At 43.7% G+C, this 20,861-nt stretch overlaps 2 protein-coding genes across 3 annotated transcripts; one reads left to right on the top strand and one right to left on the bottom strand.

Moving 5' to 3' along the window:
- Positions 1–1,045: 1,045 nt before the first annotated feature.
- LOC121569054 (next to BRCA1 gene 1 protein-like) lies at positions 1,046–10,146 on the bottom strand. Of its 2 annotated transcripts, none has more exons than XM_041879667.2 (19): positions 9,921–10,146; positions 8,341–8,403; positions 8,239–8,257; positions 8,123–8,145; positions 7,779–7,964; positions 6,322–6,399; positions 5,952–6,148; positions 5,490–5,615; positions 5,001–5,204; positions 4,591–4,750; positions 4,141–4,410; positions 3,787–3,994; positions 3,379–3,666; positions 3,106–3,276; positions 2,564–2,981; positions 2,361–2,443; positions 1,879–1,954; positions 1,602–1,698; positions 1,046–1,385 (listed from the first exon to the last, which is right to left on the bottom strand). In XM_041879667.2, exons 1-19 carry the CDS (start codon positions 10,020–10,022, stop codon positions 1,212–1,214), a joined length of 2,943 nt encoding a protein of 980 aa, XP_041735601.2. In that variant the 5' UTR covers positions 10,023–10,146; the 3' UTR covers positions 1,046–1,211. The 2 variants fall into 2 exon arrangements, 1 of the variants encoding a protein (XP_041735601.2); XR_006001325.2 differs by having other exon boundaries at positions 1,297–1,385; positions 1,856–1,954.
- A 73-nt stretch (positions 10,147–10,219) lies between these two features.
- On the top strand, positions 10,220–16,051 carry LOC121569056 (proteasome activator complex subunit 3). The gene is made up of 11 exons (XM_041879668.2): positions 10,220–10,535; positions 11,111–11,143; positions 11,338–11,400; positions 12,752–12,856; positions 13,319–13,373; positions 13,615–13,730; positions 13,871–13,939; positions 14,270–14,337; positions 14,679–14,733; positions 14,818–14,904; positions 15,030–16,051. Exons 1-11 carry the CDS (start codon positions 10,491–10,493, stop codon positions 15,108–15,110), a joined length of 777 nt encoding a protein of 258 aa, XP_041735602.1. The 5' UTR covers positions 10,220–10,490; the 3' UTR covers positions 15,111–16,051.
- The last annotated feature ends 4,810 nt before the right edge of the window (positions 16,052–20,861 follow it).

The raw sequence follows: 20,861 nt of genomic DNA, 5'->3' as shown, positions 1-20,861 counted from the left end.
CATGCTGGAATACCCATCCACGACCCATTTTCAATGCCCTGGCTGAGGGAAGGAGGTTCTCACCCAAGATTTGACGGTACATGGCCCCGTCCATCGTCCCTTTGATGCGGTGAAGTTGTCCTGTCCCCTTAGCAGAAAAACCCCCAAAGCATAATGTTTCCACCTCCATGTTTGACGGTGGGGATGGTGTTCTTGGGGTCATAGGCAGCATTCCTCCTCCTCCAAACACGGCGAGTTGAGTTGATGCCAAAGAGCTCGATTTTGGTCTCATCTGACCACAACACTTTCACCAGTTCTCCTCTGAATCATTCAGATGTTCATTGGCAAACTTCAGACGGCCCTGTATATGTGCTTTCTTGAGCAGGGGGACCTTGTGGGCACTGTAGGATTTCAGTCCTTCACGGCGTAGTGTGTTATCAATTGTTTTCCTGGTGACTATGGTCCCAGCTGCCTTGAGATCATTGACAAGATCCTCCTGTGTAGTTCTGGGCTGATTCCTCACTGTTCTCATGATCATTGCAACTCCACGAGGTGAGATCTTGCATGGAGCCCCAGGCCGAGGGAGATTGGCAGTTATTTTGTGTTTCTTCCATTTGCGAATAATCGCACCAACTGTTGTCATCTTCTCACCAAGCTGCTTGGCGATGGTCTTGTAGCCCATTCCAGCCTTGTGTAGGTCTACAATCTTGTCCCTGACATCCTTGGAGAGCTCTTTGGTCTTGGCCATGGTGGAGAGTTTGGAATCTGATTGATTGATTGCTTCTGTGGACAGGTGTCTTTTATACAGGTAACAAGCTGAGATTAGGAGCACTCCCTTTAAGAGTGTGCTCCTAATCTCAGCTCGTTACCTGTATAAAAGACACCTGGGGAGCCAGAAATCTTTCTGATTGAGAGGGGGTCAAATACTTATTTCCCTCATTAAAATGCATATCAATTTATAACATTTTTGACATGCGTTTTTCTGGATTTTGTTGTTGTTATTCTGTCTCTCACTGTTCAAATAAACCTACCATTAAAATTATAGACTGATCATTTCTTTGTCAGTGGGCAAATGTACAAAATCAGCAGGGGATCAAATACTTTTTCCCTCACTGTACCTCCTGTCAACTTGGTCCAAATCTAAAAGAGAGGAGGAAGAGAGAAAAGAGGTCAAGGCGTCAGAGGTAAGAGGTTACCTCTTTCTCCTCCTCCTCCTCCTCCTCCCTCTCTCCTCAGTAGCGGGTGGAGTACCAGTCATTGTCGGTCATCTGGACCAGTTCATTGACCACGTCCAGCAGGTTGTAGTTGTGTTTCTTCAGCAGCCGCTGGTTGAGCGGCCGGTCTCCAAAGCCCATCTCCACCAGCACCGCCATCATGGTGTCCTGGGTGGCTCCGTCCACTGGGGGCTGCAGGAAGGACAACATACTGTTTAAAATACACCTCCTAGATAATAACTTGACTCAGTCAGTAATGACATGTTAAAGTAGCCTCACAATTGTGGCATTCCAGTTCGATGTCTCAAGCACCATGTTAATATGATATAGCAATCTTCTGTGATTGCAAAAACGATGACCTTGAATGCCATCATTAACAGCACTGTAGGAAGTGAATGGAGGACTGACCTGCACTGGGCCAGACTGCCCAGTGAACAGAGCCTTGTAGGCGGATGCTGCGACAGACAGGGCTCCTTTCACCAGGCCTCCAGTGATGCCGGGGTGCCTAGAAGGAACAAGACAGACAGAGAGGGCCAGGGTGTGAGTCTTACTGACACCATTTTGTTTCTGGTCAGCCAACACTAATATCATTAAATAGACATTCCGCTTTAACTATCTCTTTAACAAGAGAGATCTAGGAAAAGATTAGCATCTGAACTGACTGAGTTGCACATCAGGGTCCCACCTAGGGTCTTCGGAGTTGTCTTCTGAGTCACCAGAAGCAGATGGGCTGTCTGGTTGGCTGTCTGGCTGCTTGGAACCTTTCAGACACAAAAACAGAGATGACTGGTTGGTTATGTTCTGGGAAAAGGATATACCGGTATGCTCATATGGATAAGTTGTAGAGCTCTAGAGGGGAGTGTATAGAAGGTGCTCTTTGACAAGAATGACTCTCCAAGCAGACCTCTACCCCATAGCCATTCATCTAGTGCTTAGTACTTGTGTTTGTTTAGAACCAAGTAGACATTGTACTTTCGATATTACAGCTGAATGATCAGACAGCAAAAAGGCACTGCAGCAAGCAGAAAACATGATTACTGTTAGGGCATTGTTGTCAGTTAGGCCCAACTGCTTTTATGTGACAAACAAAAACGCTTTGTTTCCTTTAGTTGCTAGAACTACGTACGTGACCGTGTGTGTGTGTTTGTGTGTGTTTGTGTTCCTTACCATCCTCTGACTCCCCCTGCTGGTAGACCTCAGTCCTGTCCAGGGACTCTGCTGCTGGCTCGGTCTGATCATTGCTCTCTGGGCTGAAGACAACACCAACAATATACATCTACATTTGGAACATCTCAGCAATTTAGCACTGTCAAAATGTGTAATAGCACCGTAAACCTATTTCCAAGCACAGCTGGCCCATGGTTTCTCACCTGGGTGTAAGAGCCGAGTTGAGCCGAGGGGGTGCCACCACCACAGGGGTTAGGGGCATGGCGTCCAACGTCTGGGAGGTGCACAGCATATCGTTGGCGCTGCTGGAGCCTGAAACGGTCTCTTCTGCTTCATCGTGCTCCCCCTCTGGAGTGGTACGGCCCTGGCGGTCGGGGTCTGTGGGCGTGTCGGGGGCGTCGCCAGGCTGGGAGAGGGCGGAGCTGTACATGGACTCTCCCAGCGGGCGGCTGGTGTCGAAGCAGTCAGGGAGGATGATGATGTAATCCTCGGATGAGGCCGAGGAGGAACGGCTGCGGGGGCCCCTCTTCCCCTCTGTCAACTCTCCTTTATCTTCACCCTTGTCTTCGTCACCGCTGGCGTCCACACAGATGCTCTCGATGTCGGACTCCAGTCCCTCATCTGCAAACGGTCAAACTATTTAATTGTTGTTTTTTACCTGACAACAGGGCCCAGATTTGAGCTCAAGTGGTATTTATCAACCAATCAACTAATTGAAAACAGGAGGATAAGGTGGGTCAATCACCTGGCATCCTAAACTCTGGTATAGCCAGCTGGGGTGGGGCTAGGGCTGGGGCCACAGGGCTGATGGGGGATATGTCCTGGGTTTTCTCCGCCCTCGCCTCCAAATGCTTCTCAACACCTTTCCCTTTAAGAGAGGAGGAGGCGGCGCCACCTTGGGCTGCCGGGCGGACCACTGTGAAGATCAGGGAAAGGAATTTTGGTTACACTGTTATGGCCCTTAATCTGGTATTAACATAGGCATAATATGGAACTAAATTAATTAATAAAAACTCACACTTGCCGGGGCAGTTCCCACGCAGAGGTGTGTGGTTTGGTGCCTCCTCCAGGGTGAGCGAGCGCATCACCGTCTCACACACAAATTGAGTCCCGCTGATATCCTCCTCTCCCTCCTCCTGGGCTGGAACCCGGCCCCCCGCCGCCCCTGGCCCCAGGCACTGAGATAGCTGGATGCTTGTGACTCCCTGGGCCTGATGGGCCTCTGCTTCCTCCTGGATCAACCCCAGGGTGGGCTTCTCCTGCAGGGGACCGTCATGGGGCAGTGGGGATATGCATGGGGTCATATCTGTGTGGAAGAGAGAGAGAGAAAATGAGAGAGAAATTCAGAAAAGATACAGGAAAAGTGCAGTCAACTGATTAAGAACACCCTGCAGTTTTAGCATGTAAATAGCATTGGAAGGCTTACCTGCCGGGGTGTTGTTGGGCACGCTCTCTAGTTCCTGAACAATGTTGATGTCCAGCAGCTCAAAGGAGAGTAAGTCCTGGGCTGTGAGCAGGTCCACAGAGGGAATGTAGTATTCTCGTTCGTCTTGGTCCACTGACATGAGTGCTTGGTCCCTAGAGGCTGCAGCACAAGACTTTCCACCCTTATCTGCGGAAAGGGGGTTCTTCCCCTGTAGAGCACCAGCATATTAAAATAACTGTTACCCAGACAGAATACATACTTAACTGAGATTACTACCATCTTTTCCAGAGAACTACAGCATTGTATAGCAGTTTGGCCACTGAGAACCAAAGTCAAGAGGGTGGGTGGACTTGCCTGGGGAGTGACGCAGGGCGACACCAGAACGCCATCTGCCATCACAGCTGCAGGGGCCAGGGGGTCCACCATAATGCTGCACCAGACACGAGGGCCAAACTGCTCCCCACCGTGTGCCAGACGCCAGTGGGAGGTGTATGAGCCTTCCAGGGCTGGGGCGCACAGGGCCACACTTACCACGCCCACCTGACCCGGCTGCAGGAAAGGGACAGCCACCTCACGCCAGCGGTCGCCCGACGCCACCGCCAGGTTCCCCCACATGAACTTCAGCTGAGAAGATGAGGGTAGAGAGAGAGAGAGAGAGAGGGGGGGAGGGAGAGAGAGTGACTGTCAGTGTTATGCCTAACCCTCTTCATCGTGTCCTCTCTTTCAGCTAAGAGTACTGTGGCTGTCAATGGTAACCTCAGATAATGTGCATATCCCAGGTCCATTCTCATCCCATAATAGTACCTTGGTCTCAGAGCTCCAGCTCACGCTGCCAGTGTTCCTCATCTTCCAGTACTTGATGAACTTTGTGCCTGGGCGAAGACGAGTCCCATCAGGCAGGTTCTCATCCAGAAACAGGGCCGTCATGGCTGGCACCACCAGAGGGCAGGGCCGCTTGGGACGCCTGGGGGACAAAGCGCCAAAATACACTATTAAATCACAGAACATGTCTCTCCATCCTTTCCTCTCTCCATCTCTTAATTATGGCCAAAGCACAACTCTCTCTGTCATTTCCCTCCTTTTGACAGCAGTCTAACTACAGAGACAAGACCTGTGCCTCTCACTGATTTTACCTCATGATACACTGAATACCAAGTCTTGCCAGCAGTATCTACTTTCATCTAATTTCGGTGAACGGTCCCTTTAAGACGTACTCTGGGCTGTTGGCCTGGGTGGCCCTGGGTTGGAGCAGGACAGGGGAGGAGTTCCCATCGCCGGCGGCACTCCACTGCAGGCCCCGCCTCTCCATCTTCAGCTGCTTCCTGATCTCCTTTACCTCCGCCTTCAGCTGACGCTTCTCAGCCTTCAGACGCTGCTTCTCCGCCTTACGGAAGCTCCGGTCCCCTCGCCGGTAAAACCTGGGAATGAGGTAGAGAAGGGGAGAATGCAAGGGTTTCTGATCGGCCATCATAGAGGACAGATACAGTTCTGACACTTTTCTCACGACAATGATCATTGTAGGATTGAAAATGACATAACACAAAACAATCCCCAAAATTGAGAGTCATTTCTCATATCAAACCATAGCAGCCCCATAAACAAGAATGAATTAACATTGGCACCCCATAAGCGTTAAATGAGGTTCCAAAAAGTGAATATGTAACTCTGTTACAATATGTAATATGTTCCAACCCTGGTCTTACCTGCTGTGGTCTGGGGCTGGTGAGCCGTGCTCAGGGATGGAGAGGGGTGTTCTGGCTCTCACCAGGTTGTGGCTGGGGTCATGGGAGAAACTGCAGGGCTCACACAGCGTGCAGGATGTACACACACTGGGAAAAAGAAACCAGACAGTCAGGGAGGGGCACACCAACCAAAGGGCCTTCTGATTAATTGAAACTGATCTTCTCAGGTTTCGCATACTGTAGAAATGGAAACGACAACTGATCAAAGGAATTCGTTTGTTTTGGAGCAACACAATGTATTTTGGAGGCACTTAATTGAAAGTATGTGGGAGTACGCTATTTACAAAAACATGAAAGAAAATATCTGATTACATTAGTGTTTATTTACCTTTACAGACATTTTAACTAATTCACATTTGTCAATGTCCTCCCTAGTCTCTCTCTGAGCCACCTGAACCACCTCTCTCCTCTTCCCCTTCTCACCTGCACTGGTATCCTCCCCCAACGGTCTGGCCCCGGCAGCTGCTGCAGGCAGGGGTGGAACTAGGACCCCCAGGCAGGGTGGAGGAGGTCACCTCAGGGATCTGGGCCTCAGCCCCAATGGGCTTGTGGATGCAGCACTGGCCCGAGAACTCCCGACAGATCTTCTCCACTGCTTCCCTCACTACTTGGTCCTTGAACTGGATGACAAGAGTTTGGGTTACTGGTTAGCTAGTTAGTTTAATTTTATCTATAAAATATACACATACAACTGTTTCATTTCAAGGTTAAGTGGTATGATTCTAAATAGTACATTCATTGAAGATAAAACCACAGTAAGGTCCAAAGATCAATGTCCAAATCATCTCCTCACCTTCTCCATGTAAGATGTAAACCATGCTGGAGGTGTCTTATCTTCCTCTTTGGTCCCCTTTAGTTCTTTCATGATCACCTTGGAAACCAAAGTAGTGAGAAATCAGACGAATAAGCCATATTTATTGTATGTCACGCATTGACTTAGTTTGGTTTTTACTTTTATTCAATTAATACCTAATGACACAAAATCTCATTCAATTAGAAAGAAGTAGCTATATAAAAGTAATAGTGCTGAGCCATTTTTTATTTTATTTGTATTTTTTTACCACAATTTTGTGATATCCAATTGCGATCGTCTCATCGCTGCAACTCCCTAACGGGCTCGGGTGAGACGAAGGTCGAGTCATGTGTCCTCCCAAACATGACCCCGCCAAACCGCGCTTATTAACACCCGCCCGCTTAACCCGGAAGCCAGCTGCACCAACGTGTCGGAGGAAACACTGTTCAACTGACGACTGAAGTCAGCCTGCAGGCACCCGGCCCGCCACAAAGAGTCGCTAGAGCGCGATGAGCCAAGTAAAGCCCCCCCCCGGCCAAACCCTCCCCTAACCCGGACGACACTGGGTCAATTGTGCGCCGCCCTATGGGACTCCCGGTCATGGCCGGTCGTGACACAGCCTGGGATCGAACCCGGGTCTGTTGTGACGCCTCAACCATTGCGATGCAGTGCCTTAGACCGCTGCGCCACTCTGAAGGCCTCGCGATCAGTGCTTTTTGAGGTAGGTTCGGTTCCGGTTCAATTATTTAAAAGATATCACGGTTTTTGATTTCGATTATTTAAAAAACAAACATTAAATGAACTATGCATTATGTGGGTTGAATGCTGTGACTGCCCATTACTGCTTATCACTTATTCACATACTTTACTTTAATAAAATATTTCAGTTATTGTGTATATTACATTTGTTTTATTTGATTACTTTATTATTTAATTTCAAGTCATCTCATCTCTATAGAGCTGCTGCCTATGCTGTCTGACAAAATTACAATGTTTTAGTTCTTCAAAGTAAATAAGGCATACTTTTATGACTGCTAAATACCAACTACCAATCACTTAGATCATGTATTTTCAGGTAGAGGTACCTCACGAAGCAACAGCTGCTCTCTATATCACCTCACGATCGCGCACAAGTAGATGCGCAATGGATTACGGTCATTGTAGTTAATTAATTACCACGTTTTATGCGCTAAACTATGTAGAATATTGGCCTGTTGGAAACTACAACTCCATACTACATCGCACAGTTCAGGATCTAATTTATCTCTAGAGAAACTGTGAGATGTGCGCATTGAGCTCACAGAAAAAAACTGAACGAAATGTATTTCAAATAAATGAACCAACGTCGGTCAATTTGTTGTTTAAAAACCGAAACATAACCAAAATGTTGGTCAATTGCTCAGCACTATTAAGTAGGAAGTATACAGTAGTTTGTATATCTTTAGCTCTGTCCTTACCATGCCCTGTTCAGGGACAGCAGCCTGGACCTTCCTGCTCACCACCTGAGCCAGGGTTGGGCAGTGCTGTGGGGGACGGAACCCTCTCTTGGGCTCCCCTCCACTGGCCTTGGCCGGCACACGCGTGGGCTGACCCCTGGTCTCATACACATTCATTTGCAGCCGGTTCCCTTGCCTGGATGCACTCTGATGAAATCAACAGCGGAATGATGGTTAATTACATTTTGGAAATGTATTGCTTTGCTACTTGAAGGCATATTTTGGTAACAGTTACACTTCACTTGAACCTTTTGTTATCATAAGGCGTAAATAGGGACAGGAGTCAGATTTAAGTTACCACCTACCTTTAATGCCTCCTCATACTCCACTAGAAGAGAGGAAAAATATAATTAATTGCACATGTTACATTGAACAATGAACTAATATTATTAATATTAAAATATATATATTTACTACTCACTTTGGCTGTTTATGGATACCTGAAACACAAAATGGAAATGTATTGCAACAACATTGTAATAGCATTGTATTAACATTGCCGTAACTCTTTGCTCTCACTCACCTCCTCATTCTCCTCATCAAAATAAGTCACTTGTAGATTACACAGGCCAAAGGACCTTTTCACCTGTAGACAAAATACACAATCTATAAACCACCAGCGTATTACATGATTTAGCAAGCTGTTTCTCAGACACATAAAGGACAGGTGCCTCCAAATGACATAAAAGTGATCCTTTCAAGGAAAGCCAATAAAATCAATCATGTTATCACGGTTATATTTAGGCTATGCCGTAGTATCCCATATTTGCTAATTGAATGAACAATCAGTGCTATGATGTAGCATATGATGCCTGAAAGGGAAATTGATCAATTCTCCTAGAAGGCAATGCCATGGGAACATGGAGACGCAATGGCAATTTCAATGAGGATGAACTCCATGACTTGGTGACTGGACAGTGGAGTGACGATGGAGTCTGAGCTTAGTGCTGCCAGGAGATTCAGAGGGAAACAGTCTCATAAGCTCTCCATATAGGAAAAACAAAAACTCACAACAACTGGCATCATCCACTCAGTCTAACACTCCCAGAAATTAAGATTTCCCATTTTACTGGGTGAAGAGAGAGAGAATGCAGCCCATTGCACTATATTTTAATGGCTTGCTTTGTAAAGTGACACATCTTGGCATAAGGGGACGTTGTCAGATGAGGCAGCTTGGCTCAAATGTTTATTTGGGCATCATAGGGCAGGGCTGTTAAACCCTGGAGTGAGAGATGGAAGCCTCATGTGTCATAAGCCAGACTCATACCCTTGAATCAATACGCTCCACATACAGACGTCAAAAATAGTACAGTACTAACATGAACCAAGCTATCATATAGGCTTGTAATCTGTTCTGATATTACATTTATGAAAAGGAAATGAGAACCGCAAAGAACCAGCAACATTAACTGTAGCGTGCAGTGTAGCCCTCCATCGCAATAGCCTGACTGTTGTCAATAAAGTGTCACTGGGGTAAATATGACTTAATCCCAAAATTATGCAACTGAATAATTTCAACAATAGATGATAATGGGGCTAAATGAGACGAGAGGTTATATTTGTAGTCTATTTTGACAACCACGGCTTCAAGTGCTCATATCAAGAATGTCACTGGTCTTCTTTACTGTTGTTGTTACCATTGACATGGTTACGACGCATGTATACTCATCTACGTGGATGCCCTCTGCAGGGCATGCAATACATTCATTTCTAATTTATCTTCAGCAAAATGTAGGCCAAATGTCATATATCCACTTATTATTAGCAGCGCCTCTTATTTTAGCATTGCTCGATATGATGTTGTTGCGACTGGGGCGTTGTTGTAGTACTGCTTTTCTGTTCGTTTACGTTTAGCTAGCTAGCTACTGTAACTCGCTAACGTTAGGCCCTAATTTTTCAATACTGGAATATCATAGCTAGAGCAATGTTAATAATAAACAATGTTTTCAACTACAGGGTATCAATAATGTATAGGAGGTATACAACATTTAGTAAATAAGTGGCCGGCGATCGATCGTTGATAGCTTTCAGTAACAGGCTTCGGTAAAGGTATGACAAGGTGAATGCTGCTATGAAAACACCACCGTCGTTATCCTTGCTTACCATGGCCTCCATTGACTCCCAACTCTTAGTCTCCGAGCCTGACAGGAGAAAATTTTTCGCATTCCCCCTGAAATTGACCTTCAAATTGATGTAGAAGTCCATTGCTCCTTGTTTCTATTAAAACATATCATTGACAACAAAAATGTATCGCTGTTGCCGAGATAAATACAGATAGTCTGCCTTTATGGTATGTGATTTATCCGGATGGGCGTCTTTTTTGTTTACATCATCAGCTATGTAAACACACCCACATGATCACCTGACAGGAACGTATATTTGAATCACTTTTTTTTTCCTCCCATCAATGCTGCGCAAAAAAAATACTGACACACAGTTTATGTAACACACGGACATAACTTTTTTATCAGTATATAATATTGTATTTTAAAATAATCCACGAGAAACATAGCTAGCGATACGTTTTTTTCGGTCCACGTGTTTTTTTGTTTTTTTTTACGAGTCGCATGTTGTCAACGTCATAACTTGATTTCGAAGCGGTGTGCGGCAAAAGCAACATAATACCGTTGTTTTGTTTCTGTTTATATCCCTTAATTTGAGTTATTTCAAATTATGTCATCAAAGGGCATTAAGGTAGACAATGACCTCAAAACAAAGGTAATGTTTTCACCATTTCTTGGAAGTAGAAGTTGAATAATTGAGAATGCTTGCCAGGCCTAGCTAGCTAGGGAGGTTAGCTACATTTAGCTAATTGCTTAGCTAACTACGTTATTAGCCATTAGCACAACATCACTTATGAGTGTTCTATTAGAAAAATCTGATCTCATTCAAGTGGTGTTTGTTTATCCTGTTGGGACTGGACAGCACAGATTTGTTTGTTTGTCTATAGTATCCCGCATCACACAAATACTTATGCACGAGGCTGTATTTTTCTGCAGTTAGCTAGTAACATTACTAGTAACTAATTTACATATTTCCCATTTAATCTGTGGTAACACTAACAGTTCTCGGGGAGAGCAATAACACTAGCAAATGTACAAATTTAACTAGATAGGTAGCCTGCTAGCCACAGGAAAAGACGACGGGAGAAAAATAAACTGGTGGTGGGGACAGCTGCTTCCATCAAATGGCACGTGGTGTGCTTGGACTGTCATATTCAACATGGTTTTACTTTCGGGTGTATAAGTTGTTTTCGAAAAAAAAGGGTTGTTATTATTGTTATTTCCTCATAGGTTGATACTTTCAGAGAGCAGATCACGGGTGAGGTGAGTGTCAATATTATGTCAACATTTTCTTATTTTAGACTTTTGATAGTCCAAGTCTTTTATTTCACAAATGTTTACCAACAACAACCACAAATAACTGTTTGGAATCATCGTGTATTGGAAGCATCATGCAGATACTGATGCTGGTGCACACGTGATCATTGGTTTAAAAAAAAACGTTTGTTCTTTACAAGGCTGAAAACCTGGTTGCAGACTTTTTCCCCAAAAAGTTGCTGGAACTTGACAGCTTTCTGAAGGTAATTCATATTCTAATAACAGGGATTCTATTGTTGTCCATTTCATTGTCAAAATAGAATACAGGATAATGCAGAGCCCCTTAAGTACTCTGTCACAGCTGACATGATGTGTTGTCAGCTGTGAAGCGTTGTCCTGACACCACCCTTGTTGCCCTGGCAGTGTGGTGCCAGGACAACAACCTCTCCCTCGTCAGCAAGACGAAGGAGCTGATCATGGACTACAGGAAAGGAGGGCTGAGCACACCTCCATCCACATCGACAGGGCTGTAGTGGAGCGGGTTGAGAGCCTGAAGTTCCTCGGTGACCATATCACTAATTAACATGGTCCACACTAGAGCTGGGATGATAAACTGAAAATTATCGACACCGATCACTTTTCGCAGGAATTTTGCTGATATCGTTCATTACGATAAGTAGCCTATACTAGAGAAATATGTTTGAAATTAAATAAGTTTGCTAATATGGGTGATTGTTAATGGAACAGTTGATGGCTACAACCATCAAACTAGTAGTAGATAATACAAAAAACTGTAGTGCACATTGTTATAATTTATTGTTATTGCATCAATTCAGGCAATTTATCACAACATGGATTTTTGTCCATATCGCCCAGCTCAAGTCCACACACACTAGCACAGTCGTGAGGAAGGCACGACAATGCCACTTCCCTCTCAGGTGGCTGAAAATATTTGGCATGGGCCCTCGGATACTCAAAGTTTGACAGCTGCACTTTTGAGAGCATCTTGACTGGCTGCCTCACTGCTTGGTATGGCAACGGCTTGGCATCCAACCGCAAGCACTGGGCCGTACGCACTACCCTCCAGGGCCTCTATACCAGGTGCTGTCAGAGGAAGGCCCTAAAAATGGTCAAGTACTCTAGCCACCCAAGTCATAGACTGTTCTCTCAGCTACCGCACAGCAAGCGGTACCGATGCACCAAGTCTGGAACCAACAGGACCCTGAACAGCTTCTACCACCAAGCCATTTGATTGCTAAATAGTTAACCAAATATCTACCCGGACTATAGGCATTGAACCTTTTGCACTCTCTTTTGACTCATAACATACGCTGCTGCTACTGTTTATTATCTATCTTTATATTATCCCTACGTATATGTACATATCTACCTCAATTACCTCGTACCCCTGCACATTGAGTCAGTACTGTTATTCAGTGTATATAGCCAAGTTATCGTTACTCATTGTGTATTTATTCCTCGTATTATTATTTTTCTATTTTTCTCTCTGCATTGTTGGGAAGGGCCGTAAGTAAGCATTTCACTGTTAGTCTACACCTGTTGTTTACGAAGTGTTACAAATACACTTTGATTTGATTTCTTCGTCCTTTCCAGGAGCCCATTTTGAATGTCGCAGACCTGAAAGAGATCCACTCAGAGATAAACGTCAAAGTACCAGACCCAATCATCCTCAACAATAGTCATGATGGACTGGATGTGGTAAGTGAATGGATTCTCATTTGCATCAAATCAGTATCATGAAAGTCTATACATTCAATACCAGAGTGACAAACATGATTTTGTCAATTACATTACCATGGTTACAGGTAACACACCTGATTTTAACAAATCAAGATCTTGATTGAAGACTATGAAAAGCAGAATCAGGTGTGTTACTGCTTGGCTGAAACAAAAGCCTGCACCCATAGTTAGCTAGTGTTTGTTCATATGGTGCTGCCTAACAACTTAATTAGTCTGATCACAAGGGTATGTTCCACATCTGAAAAGAAACTACCCTGAGGATAGCCAACACCAGCAGTCTCTCACTCCTTTTAAGCAGGGCACTGTGCTCAAAGCACTTGACCATTACTGTTCGAAAGGAGAAACATTTGGAAACCCTTTGAACAAGGGAGACGTGTAACAGAAGTAATGCCTATGTTAACCCAAGGTTAATGTTTATAGCAAAATGCCAGAAAACGGAAAATGGAAGATGGACTAGATGATGAAAACTGTCAAGGTAAACCCTACTGCCTGTTGTCATGCCATTTAATACTTGCATAATAAGGCTTATGGCATTGCTGTGCTGTGCTGTAAAATACGCTTCTTGATTTCTCTCAATGTCTGTCAATGCCGACTTATGCCAGAACCATTAATCTTCAATACATTTCTTGATAGAAGAGAATAGTTGACTGATTTGCAGTATTCTGTATTAGCTAGAAGCTGCTTGGATGTTTGACCTCTCAATCCCACCTCACTAGATGGCCCCAAGGTGTTTGTCATGCCAGGGGGGGTGATAAAGAGCAACGGCCAGCTGGTGGACCTGATCGAAAGAGTCAAGCCAGAAATAAGAACCCTCATAGAGAAATGCAACACAGTATGTACACACACAAACACAGCCATTTTTCTTTGAGGGATTTATTTGATTGCCTTTTGAGGGCTCTCCCACTCTGAATTTCTTAGTGGAGATCTACTGTTAAGGAATGACTGTCTCATCTGTATGTCTCTCACTCTCAGGTCAAAATGTGGGTCCAGCTCTTAATCCCCAGAATAGAGGATGGTAACAACTTTGGCGTATCTATCCAGGTATTATACTTTCCCATCAATATAAGTGCAGAGACATGCACACTCACATGTATAATCCTGTGTAGCTCAGTTGGTAGAGCATGGTGCTTGCAACGCCAGGGTTGTGGGTTCGATTCCCACGGGTGACCAGTATGAAGAAGAAAAATGTATGCCCTCACTAACTGTAAGTTGCTCTGGATAAGAGCGTCTGCTAAATGACTAAAATGTAAATGTATAGCTTCTTGTCTACTTTTCCAAACATGAACAAATCTCCAACACTAGGGGGCAGTACTTGCACGCATTTGACGATCTGTCAGATGACGCTGGTCGTGTGGTTGTTTCTGTCCACAGGAGGAAACTGTTGCTGAGCTCAGGACTGTGGAAGGAGAGGCAGCCTCTTACCTGGACCAAATTTCAAGGTATGCTACAGTATACACTACCTTGTGTGTATTTGATTTACTTCACTGACTTCATCATCTGTTGTATTTTTTTGACTTTATGTTTTTTACCCCATATGTAACTCTGTGTTGTTGTTTTTATCGCACTACTATGCTTTATCTTGGCCAGGTCGCAGTTGTAAATGAGAACTTGTTCTCAACTGGCTTACCTGGTTAAATAAAGGTGAAATAAATAAAAATAATAATAATAAATATTTCATATGAAACAAGTATTGCAACAAGGTAACCATAGAGCTTCAAATCCCTTATGAATCTATGAAACTGTTCCTTGGACTGTCTCAAACGTTTGTTGTTTTTAACAGGTATTACATCACCAGAGCGAAGCTAGTCTCAAAAATTACAAAGTACCCTCATGTGGTAAGTGTTTGCTGTTTACATCCAATCCACATTTGATCTGCTTCCCTGAGGCTGTCTCGATGTTGACCATCTGTCTGTCTGCAGGAGGACTACCAGCGCACTGTGACTGAAATAGACGAGAAGGAATACATCAGCCTCAAGATCATTGTGTCAGAGCTGAGGAATCAATATGTGAGCATACATGCACACCGTTCTGTCTCTGTTCAACCAAGTTGTATCAACGTTATGTTGTTAGCCTGTCATGTTCTGGTGCAGATATTTGTTTACTGTAATAACCAAACCCCATCCGCTTGCAGGTGACATTACACGACATGATCCTGAAAAACATAGAGAAGATCAAGAGGCCACGAAGCAGCAACAACGAAGCCCTTTACTGAACATTCCCATTCTCAATATCCTCCTCTCACAAACTCCTATTAACAACCACATTGGCAGCATTTAGGTAGGCAGCCCAATTCTGATATTTATTTTCACTAATTGGTCTTTTGACCAATCAGATCAAAATATGAAAAAGATCTGTGAAAATATCGGATGTGATTGGTCAAAATACCAATTAATTAGTGGAAAAAAGCTCAGAATTGGGTTGCCTGTGTGAGCGCAGCCATTGACTGTAACAGGGGCTTTGTTCTGGACTATTATCATCCATTCCCTCAAGGTGGTCTTCGAAATAACCTCCTTAAACATGTTCTGAAACATTCATGTTTCCAGGACTTGTGAGAAGGTTGTACCTTGATGATGGATTTTTCTCATTGTCGACCAATCAAGCGGGCTTGAACTGAACTCAAACAGGGCCGGCATCCACAAGGTTGGTGGGAGGTCAGATGAAACTGTTTGTGTCCTTGTTGTCCATGTCTGTGTGCTTGTAGTGTGTATGTATTGTCTGGAAACCGTCATGGGAGTTTCACAGGTATACTTTGTCTGTTTTGTCTTTAGTTTGTTTTTAAGGAATTATTTTTAGGATTCTGAAGTGCTTGATGGCAACTATAATTTGCTGTGTGTGAGATTGTGTCAAGGTGTGTGTGTGGGAATGCTCAGTCTGCATTTTAGCCGTAGTGTAGCTTGCAGTCCTGTCAGTTAGACTTTTTTTTTTACTTAAGGGACTACTCACAAGTACATTGAAGGACTATGATCTCTTTCCTGCATAATATGTAATGGCCATCCATGCCCACTCTGATCTTGGAGTTTCAATTGTGTTAAAAGCCAGATTTTCTGTAATGTTCTCAAATCCCAGATGCTACGTGATGAGAGAAGTGGTTTTTCTGTATCTCTCCCTTAATTGTAATTTAGTTTTAAGAATAAATATTTGTACTTAATACAATTATTGTTGAATGACATGGTTTCTCACCTATTGTATATGCTGAAACTGTTGGTGTGACTCAAAGAGCTTGTGTAATTGAATTCAAGCCTTGCTGTGAAAATAATTAACCTCAAGATGAGGGTGAAAAATACTTGTCAATAGCTAGGTTTCTATCTAATTTGCGACAGATCATGCAAATATTATCTAATCTGCATTAAAAAAAATCAGACACTTTATTTGCGGATAAAAGGATGCGTGATTAACTTATATGTACTGAAAAGGTTAATGTGTTTCCTTTGCATTTTCCGCTCTACGGATAGTTTTGTCACAAACTGTTGCGATAAATGGCAAATTTGCCCAATATGGTTTGTGCATGCTCTCTAGACAAGTTTGCTGATAAAGTGTACACTAGATAGGTTAGGATATATGATGAGATGGATAAGAGCAAAAAAATGTATTTGTTAATTGGCAGCTAAGTACCGATCGTGTCACTAGCATACAAATGAAGACCCTCGATTTATATTGAAAAGGAGCATCAAGTTCATCACTGTGCACTTTCAGCACCCTGTAGTGTAGAAAAACTGCATGCTTTTCAAAGTTGCAGTGACCACACAACATCATTTCCACCGCAATTCATCGCATAATTAATTTTACCGACCCAATGATCCCACCATGTCGAACGAACATTGGCTTCGAGGTCCAGAGTTGAGTTTGAGGACACTACACTATGCACTCGAGTATTGGTGGTATAGAGATAGGGAAGTGCACCCAAGTGTATTGGTGGTATAGAGTATAACAGGCTAAATAATGGGAAATAATCTATAATTGGCTGCTGGTTGGTCACGGGCAGGGTTGTGTAGGTTACTTTCTAAATGTAATCCGTTAGTTCAGTAACGTAATTTTGGGATTACCCAAACTCAGTATCGTAGTATGATTAATTTTAGTTTATTTTGGTTACTTTCCCCTTAAGAGGCATTAGAAGAAGACAAAAATGACCTATCAAACGCATTTGGTGTCATTTTAGTTGTCTCTGACTTGTGGTTAGACTCACTCAGGTAGAACAAACTTAAACTTGTGCCTTTTTTCAATGCTGAATTGAATGTCATTGAGAAAGTTGTGATAAAGTTGCTTTATAACGTCCGGTCCTTCAATAGTGTGCTGGATCTTAAACAACAATATGAAGAAAATTGTCTACAAACCTGTCCAAAACTATGTGTCACTGAAACCCACCGGTTTAGGCTCCCAACAATATTACGTTCAAGGTAAACGCGTCAGTGTCCAAAATAATCATGTCATATACACTACATGACCAAAAGTATGTGGACACCTGCTCGTCGAACATCTCATTCCAAAATCATGGGCATTAATATGGAGTTGGTGCCCCTTTTGCTGCTATAACAGCCTCCACTCTTCTGGGAAGGCTTTCCACCTAGATGTTGGAACATTGCTGGGTGACTTGCTTCCATTCAGAGCATTAGTGAGGTCGGGCACTGACGTTGGGCGATTAGGCCTGGCTCGCAGTCAGCGTTCCAATTCACCCCGAAGGTGATCGATGGGGTTGAGGTCAGGGCTCTGTGCAGGCCAGTCAAGTTCTTCCACACTGATCTCGACAAACCATTTCTATATGGACCTCGCTTTGTGCACGGGGGCATTGTCATGCTGAAACAGGAAAGGGCCTTCCCCAAACTTTTGCCACAAAGTTGGAAGCACAGAATCGTCTAGAATGTCATTGTATGCTGTAGTGTTTAGATTTCCCTTGACTGGAATTAAGGGGCCTAGCCCGAACCATGAAAAACAGCCCCAGACCATAATTCCTCCTCCACCAAACTTTACAGTTGGCTCTATGCATTCGGGCCTGTAGCGTTCTCCTGGCATCCGCCAAACCCAGATTAGTCCGTCGGACTGCCAGATGGTGAAGCGTGATTCATCACTCCAGAGAACGCGTTTCCACTGCTCCAGACTCCAATGGTGGCAAGCTTTACACCACTGCAGTCGACGCTTGGCATTGCGCATGGTGATCTTAGGCTTGGTGCGGCTGCACGGTCATGGAAACCCATTTCATGAAGCTCCCGACAAATAGTTTTTGTGCTGACGTTGCTTCCAGAGGCAGTTTGGAACTCGGTAGTGAGTGTTTCAACTGAGGACATAAAAAGTTTACACGCTTCAGCACTCGGCAGTCCTGTTCTGTGAGCCGTTGTTGCTCCTAGACGTTTCCACTTCACAATAACAGCACTTACAGTTGACCGGGGCAGCTCTAGCAGGACAGAAATTTGACGAACTGACTTGTTGGAAAGGTGACATCCTAAAGTCACTGAGCTCTTCAGTAAGGCCATTCTACTGCCAATGTTTGGCTATGGCGATTGCATGGCTGTATGCTCCATTTTATACACCTGTCAGCAACGGGTGTGGCTGAAATAACCGAATCCACTAATTTGAAGGGGTGTCCACATATACTGTATCAACTGCCTGGTAGAGAATATTTTTACGAAATTTGTGCTTTTTAGCCTTTTTACATTTTAACTTTATTTTCATATTCCTACTATTCATGGTCTCTACTAACAGGAATGGTGCAATATTAATCCCTCACCAACTGAGTTCCTGCCTTTTATTCAAAATCTTTGGTGACTAATTGAGTTTTCTTACAGCCCACTGAGTGGGCAAAGTTTAGTGCCACCACTGAAATGCAGCAAACCAAAAGGATACAAATTATGTAAATTCTAAACAGGAGGGTTAGGGGAGTTGACCAATCAGGTTCAAGTGAATATTTTTTTCATATCTATTTCTAAATCGACTGTCAAAACATGCTCTACCAGCCGGTTGATAATATGGCTAAAGGGATAAAAGTCTGCGACGGGCAATTATTGAACTGGGAACATTTTCACGCTGTGAGAAATTTTACAATATGACATCACAATCAGAACGATTGGGAACTATTTAACTCTGGGAAGATTTTTACATGACACCTTGGTTGGAACGTCCACCAGGGCTGTTGCCTGAGAATGTAATGTTCATTTCTCTACCATAAGCCGCCTCCAACGACCCTATGCATACAGCCAAGACAATGCAGGAGTGGATTCGGGACAAGTCTCTGAATGTCCTTGAGTGGCCCAGCCAGAGCCCGGACTTGAACCCAATCGAACATCTCTGGAGAGACCTGAAAATAGCTGTGCAGCGACGCTACCCATCCAACCTGACAGAGCTTGAGAGGATCTGCAGAGAAGAATGGGAGAAACTCCCCAAATACAGGTGTGCCAAGCTTGTAGCATCATACCCAAGAAGACTCAATGCTGTAATCGCTGCCAAAGGTGCCTCAACAAAGTACTGAGTAAAGGGTCTGACTACTTATGTAAATGTGATATTTCCGTTTTTTATTTTAAAGAAATTAGCAAAAAATTCAAAAAATCTGTTTTTGCTTTGTCATTATGGGGGTATTGTGTGTAGATTGATGAGGGGGGGAAACAATGTAATCCATTTTAGAATAAGGCTGTAACGTAACAAAATGTGGAAAAAGTCAAGGGGTCTGAATACTTCCCGAAGGCACTGTATGTCATACATTGCCATAACGGTTCCAGCATACTGCTGTGTAAACTCACCTTGTTCACCAGAGCAAATACACTTTGTCTACTTATTTACTACGTTAACAGACTGATCTACTGTTTTAGATTTGAGACATTTAGCAGACTCTCTTATCGAGAGCGACTGACAGGAGTAATTAGGATTACGTGCCTTGCTCAGCGGCAGATCGACAGATTTTTCATCTAGTTGGCTCGGGGATTCGAACCAGCAACCTTTCGGTTACTGGTCCAATGCTCTTAACCACTAGGATACCTGAAACATGTTTAACTTGCCAACAAATGAAAGTTGAAATGATACATCAACTCCCTGCATCATTTGTTTTATAAGTGACATTATAGCTAGTGACTTCCAAATACATTCCATAAATATCCCAATGAATTGATCCAGATGTTGAAGTCAACACTTTACTGGTTTCTGATGCAGCTGGAATCATTTAGACACTTGTCAGTACACTTGTAAAAAATATTATATGAAATTTTTTATCAAACTCCATTATATACATATGTACAAGAGATAGCAATATCTATACCATAATGCAGTTGTGAGTATACTAGGCATTCTATATTATAACTATTCATTTTTATTTTTATGTCGACAACAACTGCAAACTACAAGCAAGCACATGCTGCTGGGGTAACATGTTTGATGGGGACAAAGTAGTAAAATGTTGGCTAATCACTGACTAGTGTATGTTCAGCAGACTAATCCTGCTGCTGTTGATGACGTTGACACCAGTTTTAGTAGTACAGATCCTGTAGACCCATTGGATAAAAGTTTTCAGCCGGGAACAAGCTCAAGCTCAACAACATCTGACTCAGAAGAGGAAAACGCTGCACGGGTCTGGCAAGAGCCAAAGTGTATAGTCTCTGAGTCCGTCTTATAGGGCTGGAGGGATAAATTATAATGCAATCATTTTTAATGATAGTTAGAATTTTGGGTGCGTTCGTAAATTCACTCTGGCTATCTACTCCGTGCCAGAGCGCAGAACAACTGATGAATTACGAACACGCAACACCCGTTGAATATGACCTGTATATATATTTGTTGCCAGCAGCACAGTTACAGTCACCAAGGCTCTAGGTAACATGAAAACAGCCTAACCAGCTCTGCAAGGGTGAGTAAAATGATCAGAGTGAGGTGATCTCTCATTTGTGTCTGGAAGTAGCTAGCAAGCTAGCCAACTTTAGCCAGTTAACTTGGGTGCTTGAATGCCGTTGTGAGGTCAGAACACTCAGATCAACCCTACTCCTCGGCC

The sequence above is a fragment of the Coregonus clupeaformis genome, unplaced genomic scaffold, assembly GCF_020615455.1.
Source record: "Coregonus clupeaformis isolate EN_2021a unplaced genomic scaffold, ASM2061545v1 scaf0057, whole genome shotgun sequence".
NCBI lineage: Eukaryota > Metazoa > Chordata > Actinopteri > Salmoniformes > Salmonidae > Coregonus > Coregonus clupeaformis.
The sequence above is the reverse complement of the archived record's forward strand: the minus strand, read 5'-3'. Positions and strand labels throughout refer to the sequence as shown.